Raw genomic sequence first — 12,832 nt, 5'->3', positions numbered from 1 at the left:
GAAATTTGTGTGGACAGTTTCCTTATCGCACCTTCTCACCAATTTCACAACCATAAAGCACGCTCATGATGGGGTCAGCTGCCCTAGGGTCGGTGTGATCATCTGAACCAATTGTTCAGAATAAAGTCTGAAGTCTTCAGTAGGAGAGATGGGCGAAGGATCCCCCATGATGTCTTCCAGGGAAGGCTGAGATGTACAGTCTGATTCTCCATCTGACTCAATATCAGAAATGTCTCCACGTTCAGGTGAGAAAGGAGATGTAGATGTGGAAGGTTTGTCTGTGATAGGTAAAGTATGCTTCCAAGACTTTTTGTGCCACTGTTGAGGATGATAGCGGGATGGGGGGGATGTCCATTGACCACAGTGGGATATGCACAACAACCCCAGGGCAGTTGCCACTATGCACCTTGCGTGAACTGTTGGGGAACAGAATAAGCAGCCCATGTTCTATCAGTGTGCACAGGTACTTCAAAGACATCTCCCTCAGAAGAAGGTGGCAAAGATAATTGCCTCAAAGATGGTGAGGGAGTACTGGGTCTAACCAAATCGGAATTAATTTGGATGAATTACTAATGTAGATGAGAAAGCAGCATTCTATATAATTAAGCAACGGCTCTTAGACCATGAATACCAGAAAATATGTCTACTCAATCCGCCAGTATGTTCCCCACTTAAAATGCATTTGCTAACATTGCCTGGAAAGATACTGCAATATTTCCATACGCTGGAGGAACCCCTCCAACAGAGAACTTTTATGTTAGCTTGTTTTAACTCCCATCCAAGGTTCTTTATGGGAGAATTACAAAAACTCCCTTTAACAAGAGACTATGTCCATGTGGAATGGGCCAGCCAGATTCCCTACAACACATTATCCTAGATTGTCATTTACATGAGGAACCCTGCAAAAAAGTTATATTCCCTTTAATTAGCAAATTGATGGCCCCTTACAGAACAACTATATGTCAATTCCTGCTGAATGACATCATGCCTGAGGTTACGGTGAAGGTAGCAGAGTTTTTGGTGGAAGCGGTTAAGGTTAAAATTCAATCCTAAATATTAATTGATTGTAATTTTTATGAAAAACCTGTTATTTCTGATCTCATGACCATAACTAACTATGCCAATAAAGGTTATATGTACTGGATCGGTTGAACCGGTCTAGGTTTAAATGATATACCAATGGGCTCCTATCAGGCAAGGACATTGATGCTTAGCTAGCCTCAGCATAGATGTGTCATTCCGGTGTTGAAGAACAGCTCCATGGAGACTTTGATGCTGAGGAGAGTGTCCCTAACACCGAGGCAGAGATCAGTGCCAAGGGGATGTTGTTGTTCAGTGTCAAGGAGATGGTGATTAGCAGAGAGGAGATGCATCTCAGTGCTGAGTGCAAGGTGTCGATCGATGTTGAGGAGAGGTAAGCAGAGGGCTCGAGGGCAAAGGAGGTTTGTGTTGAGGAGACACTGGAACAGCCGCAGATTGTTCAGGCAGCGGAGGCAATTTTGGTCTCGGATCCGATTGTGCCCCAAGGTTCTTAGCCTTTTGGGGGGCCTTTTTCTGTAGGTGCTCGGACCTGCCCTCCCCACCGCAGCCAACCTGGAAGTGGGTTTGGACTGCTCTGGAGGCACAGACACCACAGAAGGTGTGCAGGAGCGTTTCTGGGTTTTATTGACCAGTCTATCAATGGCCTTAAGGTATTTTCCCCACAAAGAAGCCTTAAGGTGCAAAGCCTATTCCTGTCTGGCCTTAAGAGGTAACCAGCAGCAAGCCTAGCAGGTTTCCACAATGTGGCCTTCGGCAAAACAAAGAGGCCCTCACCATGCTCATTGTTTTGAGCCATTTTAGTGTTACATTTCTTGCATTTTTTTAAAAAGAGCCATCTCCTCAGAAGTCCTCTCTTCAACAAATGACCTTAGAAGGTCTAAAAGGTATCCTCACTCTGTGGTGGCAAAGTGAGAACTGAGGGAGACGAGCACTCCCCGCCTCTGTCATGTGACTGTTTGGGTGGGAAAGCCTCAGCTCTAGATAGAGGGTGGGGGAGCGCTCCTCAGAAGCTAAAAAGCTTCTAGATGCTTGTCAGTCTTTCTCCATGGCTGGCCTGTGCAGTTCCCATGCAGGACTGCACTGAAAACAAGACGATGAACATGGGGCAGGTGCCACATTCGGGAACAGTGCTCAGAAGAGCCTCAGGTGGCATGCCAAAGAGCACATGGGGTTCCCAATCCACTGAATGAGTAGCAATGCAGTAAGCCTTCAGGACAGCAATTTGACATCATCTTAGCCTAGGCCTAGAGTTACCTTTGCCTTCTGCTAAACATTTTAGCTAAATTCTTGCTTGATGATATGCTTTTGTTTGTCTGAATCATGTATTGGTTTATCCTGCTTATTTGTTGAGTTTATTCATGTTGATAGTGGATATTTTTTATAAACTGTTTTGAGAACCCTGTTAGTTGCCAGGATAAAAATATTACGAACAAGGAAAAACCTCTACATCTTCCTCTTACAAAGTAGTGTCTGTCATTTGCGAATTTTATTTTTTTAATTTATTTTACTTCTGTCTCGTCCTCTATCTCGGCCAAAGCTGGGCTCAGGACAGCTAACATCAGTTAAAATACCACAGAATACAATACAATAAAAACATTCAAAATTCAGTTCAGTATTGATTTAAAAACCAACAATTCTAACCTAAAAACAAATGGTGCTCAATTTTGGCACACAGGACCATAGCTGGCCAGGGGAGAGCAATCAGGATCCCTATTTGAATTGTGTAATGAAAAGTAAGATGGAAATGGGGAAAGGCAGGGAGGCCAGCTCTGACGGAAAACTGTTGCTGCCCTCAGTCATAGACCTGGCGGAATATCTCAGTCTCACAGGCCCTGTAGAACTTTGTACTGAATTTGTTCTGCAGAATTGTACTGAAAAGAAATGATTGTGGACAGGTATCAGAGCTGTGAGATGAGGGCAATACACCAACAAGAATAAAACTTGTGCCTCTCATGGTGCCTACTGCATTATACACAGTTGAAACGGGGGGGGGGGGAGCTGTTCAGGGACATCCAATTAATATGACTGGGTACATGGGGGGGGGGGTACTGCCCAGCTTCTGTGAATGCTATGCGAGTGTTCATGTTGCTACACTTCTTCAGTCAATACTATTGAATTGCTAGCAATTTACAGGGTAGGATATTGACCAGTGTTTAAACACTTGACTAGAATCTGGCAGTATCCCCATTCGCATCTTCATTTTCATTTGTACACTATAAGCATGTGCCTTTGAGACCACATAGCAGCTGTTAACAAGGCAATGCTTTAATTCAAATGTAGTAGAATAAATTATTTAGAAGACTTTACATAATTTGTTTAATAAGAGACAAATTAATAGGTTGGAGAGCCTGCAATCTGCAGACATAAGAATTGTGGATCATTTCCATATCACCCTCCCCCAGCAAAGTGTATTCCTGGGGTTGCGGGACTGTGTGATCTAATAGCTACCTGGGTCAGTAGGATGTATTGAGGAGTGGATGAAATCATCCCCTCTCCCACTGATGGAAGGGAGGACAGGGCAATAACGTCTCCTTCCCCCTTCAACTTCCCATAGCTTCCTAATAGCTTTGTGGCTATTAGACCACAAAGGTCCCCATGAAAGGATTGACCAGGTGTGTGTGTGTGTGTGAAGAATGGGGGTAAGATCCACAACTGTCAGTTCCTGCAGCTGACAGATCATGGAATCCAAGCCAGTGACCAGCTCTAAAAGCTGCCTCACTGTTACTTTTATTTTTAATCACACCATCTTGTTTTAAGAACTGCATGCTTGCAGTGAGTTATGACAATGTAGTAACATTATTAACCTATGAAATATTTGAGTACAGAAACATCAAAATAATAAGTCTTCTTAGTTTCAGGTGCTGAAAGTCTTTATTGAGTTTAAAGCACATACAAACTACTATGGTAACCTCAATTGTTTTACGATAATTAAAAAGGTCTTTCTACAATGCACAGAATTAATTAGAACCAAACTTTAACAGTACTTCAAATAAATAATCTAAATATTTAATTTAAAAGCAATGTAACTGTACAATATGAAAATATAAACAATACATAAACATAAAAGACTCTAAAGATATTTAGAAATAAAATTGCAACTCTGTATTATAGACAGTGCAAGAAGTAAAGACCCAGATAAGCTTCTGAACTGGGAAATCATGTAGTTCTACCTCATCATGCAGGCCTAGCATTTCAAGCCGTGCTGCTGCCTTTAATATTCTTATGGTGCTCAAAATGCCCACTTATGAGATTATAGCATGTGCAAATAAAGTTTTCTTAGAGCTCCACTGAACTTGGTTGCACTGCTGAACAGCTAAGCTACTTTTCAATTAAAAATTAGTTAAAATCTTCAACAGTGCTATCTGCTCTGGTGGAAACTTCAGAGAAACTATCCACTTCACATGCTATCTTCCCACATGCGTGCATGAAGGTTTGTGGGATCATGGCCATTACTCTTAAAAACTGTGGTTCCAACCACCTGCAACTGCTTTGTTTCATTTCTACAGTACATTACACACAGAGGTATTTTGTTGCATTCAAAAGTGTTAATATCTCTTCTGCAAACCATTTTTTCCATCAAAGCTTATGTGTCGAACATAATCTAATAATAAAAACCGGCCTAATTTGAAGTTTCCAAATTGAAAAGAACCACACACATAATCAACTGTGATCAAGGATCAGCCACTACTAGACACCTTTAAAGTCCATAATCAGGGGTACTAAAAAAAAAAAAATCTAACATGAATGTGTTAATAGCAAAAGAAAACTGACCACTAGTTAGGCTGTGATGTATGTATAAGTGAAACACAGCATTACTGGTTAATTTGTAATTTGCTATTTTGTGTGGACCTAATGATATGGCATATGAACTTGACTGAATTGTGGTTGTTTTACTTTTTTCTAGAAAAAAACTGTTATTGAGGCAAAGACTAGAGAATGCAGTTCACACTAAACTGTAAACACAGTCTTATTTTTGAGTGCACACTGACAATGCAAGAACCCTTTCAACAGACTTTGGCAACAAGACTACAATAGGTCATAGCAGCATGAGATCACAAGGAAAGCACTGCAAAGTAATATAACACACCAACACTTCCTAGCAATCAGGTAACTGTGGCAAGTATCTCTTCTCCACAGACATTTTCCTGGTCAAATGCTGCTTTTAAAAAAAATGCCTAACGGAAAGTTCCGATAGTCTTGTATGTCTGTGCTTAATCTGCATAGGTTGCTTTTAAAAACTACACTTTAGCCATTATAGGTCCAGAGTCTTACAGTTCTGTCTGCAGAAGATGACAAGAAAGAAAGATCTTGGGTATGCCACCTGCACTGAATCACTTTGTCCTTATGTTCTCCTACCACCATTATTGGAAGCTGTTTAGTAAGATCACCTAAGAGAAAATAGAATAGTTATTGGTTACATGAACCTTAAACAGTATTTCAGTTCACTTCATATTTATGTATCCATGTAGATTTGATCATTTTAACAAACAACCCTTTGTTCAAATTTCTGAAAACTCCATAATACTTAGGGTGATTTTGTATGCTGCCAAGATGCAGAATACACAGCTTGTACTTCTTCCCCCTTTATATTGTTAGTATACAAAACAGAACTCAACAATCTCACCCTAAGTGATATACCTCAGTTCAAGAAGTCATCAGAGCTGTTACAGACCTCACCCCAAAAGTCCATTTCACACTTTGCAACGGAAGGAAGTTATCACCACCTGTCACCCATGGCTCCCCCACCCACGTTATCTATTAATAAATCTTTAGAATTAAAATGCTCCCCATTGTTTGTTGCTGAGGTAAATTACCTTGCAGGTCTGTCACCTTAATTTTCATATCGTAAGATCCTGTGAGCAAATAATGAGCCCCAGGGGAGAAGCGAACAGAACGGACATCACTGGAATGAGGATGATAACTCTGCACCATTCGCCCACCACGAATGTCATAGAGCATACAACTGGAGTCCTCCTGGCCAGTAGCAAGAAGACGACCACTAGGATCTACAGCTACTGATGCCACAGCACTGCCTGCAAAGAAGAAAACACGACTGTTAAACAAACAGAGCCCTCTTTACTCTTTATAAAAATGTAGAAGATAATCAGCATAAAGCTAGGCACATTTCCAGACAACACTGTGCCTATTAATACATGAACCGTTGGTTTCAAGTATGGTTGTTTTATACTTTGCAGGTTACAGCTGGAAGTACTGAAGTATTTTGAGCATGAGCAATGTTTCAAACAGATTATCCTGTAGAGTAGGTTAAAAAAGAAATCATCACTTTCATATGCATGTACAAAAAGGAAATAGGCCTGGCCAGTAAATACATAAACAACATAGTTCAAAAGACTCCTATATGAATGTGGAATCACCACCTCTACGCTTTTGATAAAACTGTTACATAATCTAACTAAGGACTGTTAGCCAGCACTCTTGCTTATACTTGTGAATATTAATTCTTCCTCTAGATAAATTATTAGTGCATTTGTAAATTACTACATTTTATGAGAAGACCCATTTTCTGAGCAGCAGTTAATACTTCCTAGCTATGATGGAATAACAGCAGCAAACTTACCAGTTCCATGAAATGTTGTTCCAACAACCCGAACACAACTCGGTACTCTAAGATCCCAGAATCTCACAGTCTTGTCTTGAGATCCAGACGCTATCATCCATCCACTCCATGTATAAAGTGCTAAAATGTGACCTGCAAATAAGAATAAGAATGCTCTTGTATTACATATATTTTATCCAGGATACCACAACATTCTTCACATTGGAGTCAACAATAATTTTTTAGCAGCATACAATTAAGAAGAACGCGCTTTGTGCTTCAGAAAAACAGATGAAAGTGCTCAAACAGGCAGCAGTCTCACTCAGAAGATACAAAAGCTATTACTACTGTTGGGTTTGCGCAAGGCCTGACACAGGCATAGTTCATACACAACAAATCATGAACAATTTAGGAGAATCATAGGCTTGCTACTCCACTTATAACCTACCTCACAGGGTTATTGTGAGGATCAAATGAAGAATTTATAAGCCTCTTTTGGTCCCCATTGGGAAGAGAAGTGGGGTATAAAGTCAATGAATAAATACATATGAACATTACATACAAATGGAAAATTTAGTAACCAAACATCTTTTTTGGAATACTGATGCTTCTTAATGCACATTTGACTTCCTCTTCCTAAAATCTATTTAAAGTTTATTCTGAAGGAAAGCAAAATTTATTACTTTTAAATTAAAGAATTTAAGCAGCCATCATTTTATTTAGATGGGAGAAACTGTGAAGATGACAACATTCCATTCAGAGCCAAAGTATAGACATTTTCCTCACCCAAAGTTGCTGGGGGGGGGGGTTATTTGCTCCACTGACTGAAGCACATGGAGCCCCTCCAATAAGGCAAATAAGCTCCACAACCATTCCAGCACAGGAAAACAGCAACAGCATGGGAGGAAAGACTGAAGTCTGTTCTTCCCCACACACTGCAATCCCAAACTGAACTGAGCTCCAGTGTGCTTGGCAATGTTTGTACCCTGACATCACACCTGTCCTTAAAAAAAAGTAGCATCAACTCAGAGGAACCCCGACCTGACGTGTCAGAGGTAATGTCTAATTTGGCCCTTAGATGGGAGACTCTGCCAGCAATGTCATTGTTAGCAGAGTAGTGATTCAGTTCAAGGGATGAATCCTAAAGGAAGTTCACTACGTAGATATTAACCATGTGAGGTTGGTGTATGAATCTGTATTATTCCTATAAATGAGGGCAATAGACACATTTTTCTTCTCATAATCTATACTCTTAAGGTTCTACGTACACCATGGGTACATTTAGAATGTCTTAAATGAGTCATTCATCCATCAATGCGTTTAAAATAGATTTTAAACCCCATGACTTAGATAAAAACTAACAGCAACCTACCAGTATGGCCACTCAAAGCATGAAGACCTTGCCCTCGCTGGCAGTCCGTTGTGTAAATATTACAGTCCCCAGCTCCAGCACTTATTAAAATGGCCCCACCGCTTTCTGGACCTTCCATAAAAGCTAGATCTCTAATAGTTCCATCATGCATGCTGAATTCCAAATCTGGTCCTAACACAATTTGAACAAGTAACAGAGTAAATTATGGGCTTTTTACAGGATGCTACAGTCATATTTTAAAACAGTTCTTGTGACAGCATATAAAACTAGTCAAAAACTTTATTTGATAACCAGTTCAAGTAAGTACATTGTTTACTTACCTGGGCATCTGTTTGGCCCAAAATGGGGCCTGAGGGGAAAAAAACAGATTACAGCTGTCAAGAGAGATGGTCACCTCTGTATCAATCATCCTGACAGTTTAACCATCAGTGTTTGGCCATGTCATAAATTTAAAGTGATAGCCTGTTTCGTGATATGTCAGTCAAGCATTAAAGCATAACACAGGGAGAATTCCATATAAAACACAAATTCTTCACTGTTCCCAAGATAAGATGAAAAGCTTGAGATTGAACTTTTGCATTTCAAAGCAATCTGACTTAACTGCCCTCAGCAATATCAGATGAGAGGGGGGAATCTTGCACCTCTTCAAGAATCATCCCCTGGATCATGTTCTTCATTGACTTATACTGGTCAGGAGGGTCAGCGGTCCAGTTTCCTATAAAGTTAAGCCTATAACTATTTGGCACGAGTTTTTCCAAGCATAGCCCAATAACATCATCAGGACCAGAAAAGGGTCAGAAACCATCTTGCTGTATCTCCTATCTGCTGGTTGCTACTTATGCTGGTTTGAAGATGTTGTAACCTTCCTGTGTTCATGCATGTAAGGGTACGTTAGGAAGCTAGATTTTGTTATTTTATTGCACCTGATTGTCCTTTGCCTTATGCCTGAAAATTTTCTTTAATTTTTCAGTAAAGCCTGTTGCTTTTATTGGTGTGCTATAGCGTGTGTGAGAGAGTCCAAACTCAGTTTGGGTAAAACTATCAGAAGGGGAGTTATTCCAAGGTCCCAGGTGTGGGGATAGGGGAATCAAATCACCCTTGAAAGAACATGGTAGATCAGAAACCTCTGTCTTTGACAACAGCAGTAAAAGCTGCAAGATCAGGAGAGGCTATTCTGAATTTTGACAGAGTTAAAGGAGGTAGTCTCATTCCTCCAGCCAAAGATATTCCTTAAGTGTGGTGTGGTGGTCAGAGTGTCGGACTAGAATCCTGGAGGATTCAAATCCCCACTCTGCCATAGAAACCTGCCGGGTGACCTTCGGCCAGTAACATACTCTCAGCCTAACCTACTCCACAAGATTGTTGTCAAGATAAAATGAAGGACAGAATATGAATTTGCCAAATGCAAAGTCTGTGGCACGTTTGTATTCTTACCTGAGGGTAACAGCAATTATACTTGCAGCAAGTGTTAAGTTGGTAGCCCTACTGGAGGAGAAGATACAGGGACTTGAGGCACGCTTGTGCACACTCTATTTTATAAGGGAAGGGGAAGAGTTCATGGACAGAATGCATGAAGCACTCTTGAGAGGGCAACAGGAGAAGAGAAAGAAATTTCAGCAAATGGAAGAGCACCCAACACAGGAGGAGGGCAAATGATAGAATGTAACCCACAAGAGCAGACAAATCGGGAGATATTCAGAGCCTCTGGCACTAAACAATCGGTTCCAAGGTCTCCCCAAGATATTGATTCTGGACCACTGGAACAAGGACTACTCCCCCAGCCTTCCAGAAGCTTGAAGGAAATTTCTCAGGCCCTGAGGATAGGAAGACTTGAGCTTCTGCTTCCCAATATAGGAGGAGGTGTGTGCTGCTAATTGGTGATTCCCTACTGCAGGGGTGGGGAATCTTTTTTCCACCAAGGGCCATTTGGATATTTATAACATCATTCGCAGGCCATACAAAATTATCAACTTAAAAATTAGTTTCTGGGGCGGTCCTAGCAGCTCCATAGCTAACGACTCTTCTGCAAAGGGGGCAAAATGTTCCTTTTCTCGGCAAAATAAACTCACATCTGCCTTGAACAGAGGCTATTCCTGTCCACGGGAGGGGGTGGATCACCAGTCTTAGATCCTTCTGAGATCTGCCAGGACCCACGAAGGACCAGACCAAATGATTCCGCGGGCCTTAAACGGCCCCCGGGCCTGACGTTCCCCACCCCTGCCCTACTGAGAGGGGTAGAGGCTAAAGTGTGACAACCAGACTTGTTGTCTCGAGAGGTATGCTGTCTACCAGGTGCATGCATTCAGGATGTGACAGAAAGGATGGAAAGACTCATCAAGCCCACAGATTATTATCCTTTCTTGTTCATCCACGTGGGAACAATTATTGCCTGGAACAGTCCAGAATGTATTAAAAGAGATTCCGATGTTGACTCATTTGAAGAAAGCTGACTCATTTGAAAGTTGACTCATTTGAAATGTGGTGTTGGAGGAGAGTTTTACTGATGCTGTGGACCCCCCAAAAAACAAGAGAGTTCTAGATCAAATCAAGCCTGAACTCTCCCTAGAAGCAAAAATGACTAAACTGAGGCTATTACATTTTGGTTACGTTATGAGAAGACAAGACTCAATGGAAAAGATAATAATGCTAGGAGAAGTTGAAGGCAGCAGAAAAAAGCAAGACCCAACATGAGAATGATTGACTCTATAAAGGAAGCCATGGCCCTCAGTTTCCAAGACCTGAGCAAGGCTGTTAATGGTAGGATATTTTGGAGGTCATTAATTCATAGGGTTGCTGTAAGTCAGAAGCAACTTGACAGCACTTAACACACACACATTCATGAATTCTCAAGAAGAAACACCTTGGAAAGTTGTTAATACAGGTCACTGCAGTTATTTATAAGTTTTCATTTTATGATTAAACATGTTAAATGTGTAGAGTGGCCCAATTTGTTGTACAAATCTGGGAATTTACAGGCATCAATGCAGTCCATGGCCAAGCTGGAAAGTCTGAACTGATGCTAAAACAGACAAAAGTAAACTGCAATTCAGACTGGGGCCATATGATAAAGGGAAACAGGATTTAACCCTTCAACCCTAATTGAAACTGGGCTGTCCAAGCTTTTATTAGCATTTTAGAAGGAGGGAAAAGACATCTTTTTTCCTTTAAAAAGTTAACAACACGGGCAGCACAATTTTGATTAACAAAACTACCGTATTTTCCGGCGTATAAGACGACTTTTTAACCCAGGAAAATCTTCTCCAAACTGGGGGGTCGTCTTATACGCCGGGTATCGTCTTTCCTCCCCGGCCTCCGCTTCAGCTTCCGCCTTTATGAGCTTCCCTCCCCTCTAAACCCCCCTTTAGACCCGCCCTCCGCGGGCCGTCGGCTCAGTTCTCCTCTCGCCTTTAGCCTCGCCCTTCTCGAGGGCCCTTACTCTCGCCCCCGTCCCCCTCTTCTTCCCCGCTCCCTTCTCCCCTCGCCGACTCCCCCCGAGAGCCACGTCCCGCCGCTTCGGGCTCCCACCCTCCCGCCGGAGCCCGGGGCTGAGCCTCGGCTATAGCCGGCGTCTCTGGCTGCGGGGTTCCAGCTGCCCGGGGAGGCTCTCTCCCCGCCTCGCCTCCAGGGAGGGAGGGGAAAGAAGACGAGGCCTTGCTCGAGGGGCAGCAGCAGCAGCCGCCAAGTGCCCGGCTGGCGATGCCGCCCCAGCAGCAGCCCGCCCGGTGAGTGCGCGCCCCCGAGACTGGCAGAGGGGGCGCTAGAGGGGTCGCCCCTCGCCCCGCCGATGGGCCGGGATGGGCAACCGTGCGGCGGGGCGCCGCAAAGGGACGGGGCGGCAGGGGGATGCGCGGGCAGCCCTCGCCCCCCCCCTCTGCCCCCTCTGCTCAACTCCAGCCAGACTTTGGCAAGCGCGCTCGGCGGGGCGCGCACAGCTCCCACAGGAAGAGTTGGGGTCTGCCCCCCCGCCCCCAAGTTCTGGGCTCCGCTCCGGAGCGCCGTCCCAGCCCCGCGGAGTTCAGGTGCGCCCGCTGACTCCCGCGTAAGCACGCGGGTCTTGCGTGCGTATTCCCTCCTCCCTTCCCGTCCCTCCCCTCCCCGTGTTTTATTTGGGGCAGGGCTTTGCTTCCCCTCCCCTCGGGGCCCCCAATGCACCTTCGGCTCCGGCTCGCCTGCCTCCCGAGGCGCGCCATCCCCGCGCTCCGGCTCTCCGCGCCCTCTCTCGCCGGCTCCTCCGCCTGGGCTCTGCGCCCCCCCCCTCTCCCCGGCTGCCCCTCACGCAACGAGCGCCCCCTGGCCCCATCGCGGCCACCCCTCCGAAGACCCGGAGCGGCGCGCGGCCGCCTCTTCGGGCGCTCCCACCGCTAGCAGAAAGAGCCGAAATCCGGCCTGGGCGGAGGCGACGCCAAGAGAAGCCCCCCACCCCCTCTCCGGCCGGGGGGCTGCACGTGCTGGATCAGGACTTCTCTTTCTCCAGGCAGGGCAAGGGCCAGAGGGAAGGGGCCCTTTCCCCCATGCTTTGCTGGGGGGCGGGGGGGGGTGGGGTGACACCTTCCTTGGGACATTCCCAAACTCTGTATTTTAATTCTAAAAATGGGGGGTCATCTTATACGCCCAGTCGCCTTATACGCCGGAAAATACGGTAAGCAGGGACTGGAGTGTTAAATCTCCTTCCTGTATGGCATTAGTCTGACTCATAGCACATGCACAGTTTGCTTTGTACAGACAGTGGTTTTTGTTGCACCTGTGTTATCCCTTAAACAATTTATAATCTAATTGTTTTATACTGCATTCAGTGTTATAACAAAAAAATAATTAAAACAAGCTGCAAAACAATAAATAAATTTGGCACAGAAATGTTAAGG

General features: G+C 44.0%; 1 protein-coding gene across 1 annotated transcript in view; it reads right to left on the bottom strand.

The window, feature by feature from the left end:
* Positions 1-5,229: 5,229 nt before the first annotated feature.
* Positions 5,230-12,832, bottom strand: part of WDR47 (WD repeat domain 47) — a 32,324-nt gene continuing 24,721 nt past the window's right edge. The window contains exons 11-14 of the mRNA XM_056844625.1: positions 7,971-8,141; positions 6,620-6,751; positions 5,856-6,074; positions 5,230-5,429 (exon numbers count right to left, since the gene is read on the bottom strand). Of these exons, the coding sequence (XP_056700603.1) occupies positions 5,287-5,429; positions 5,856-6,074; positions 6,620-6,751; positions 7,971-8,141 (665 nt within the window). The 3' untranslated portion in view covers positions 5,230-5,286. The remainder of the gene's footprint in view (positions 5,430-5,855; positions 6,075-6,619; positions 6,752-7,970; positions 8,142-12,832) is intronic.

This window comes from Euleptes europaea, chromosome 2, assembly GCF_029931775.1.
Source record: "Euleptes europaea isolate rEulEur1 chromosome 2, rEulEur1.hap1, whole genome shotgun sequence".
Taxonomy (NCBI): Eukaryota; Metazoa; Chordata; class Lepidosauria; order Squamata; family Sphaerodactylidae; genus Euleptes; species Euleptes europaea.
The sequence above is the reverse complement of the archived record's forward strand: the minus strand, read 5'-3'. Positions and strand labels throughout refer to the sequence as shown.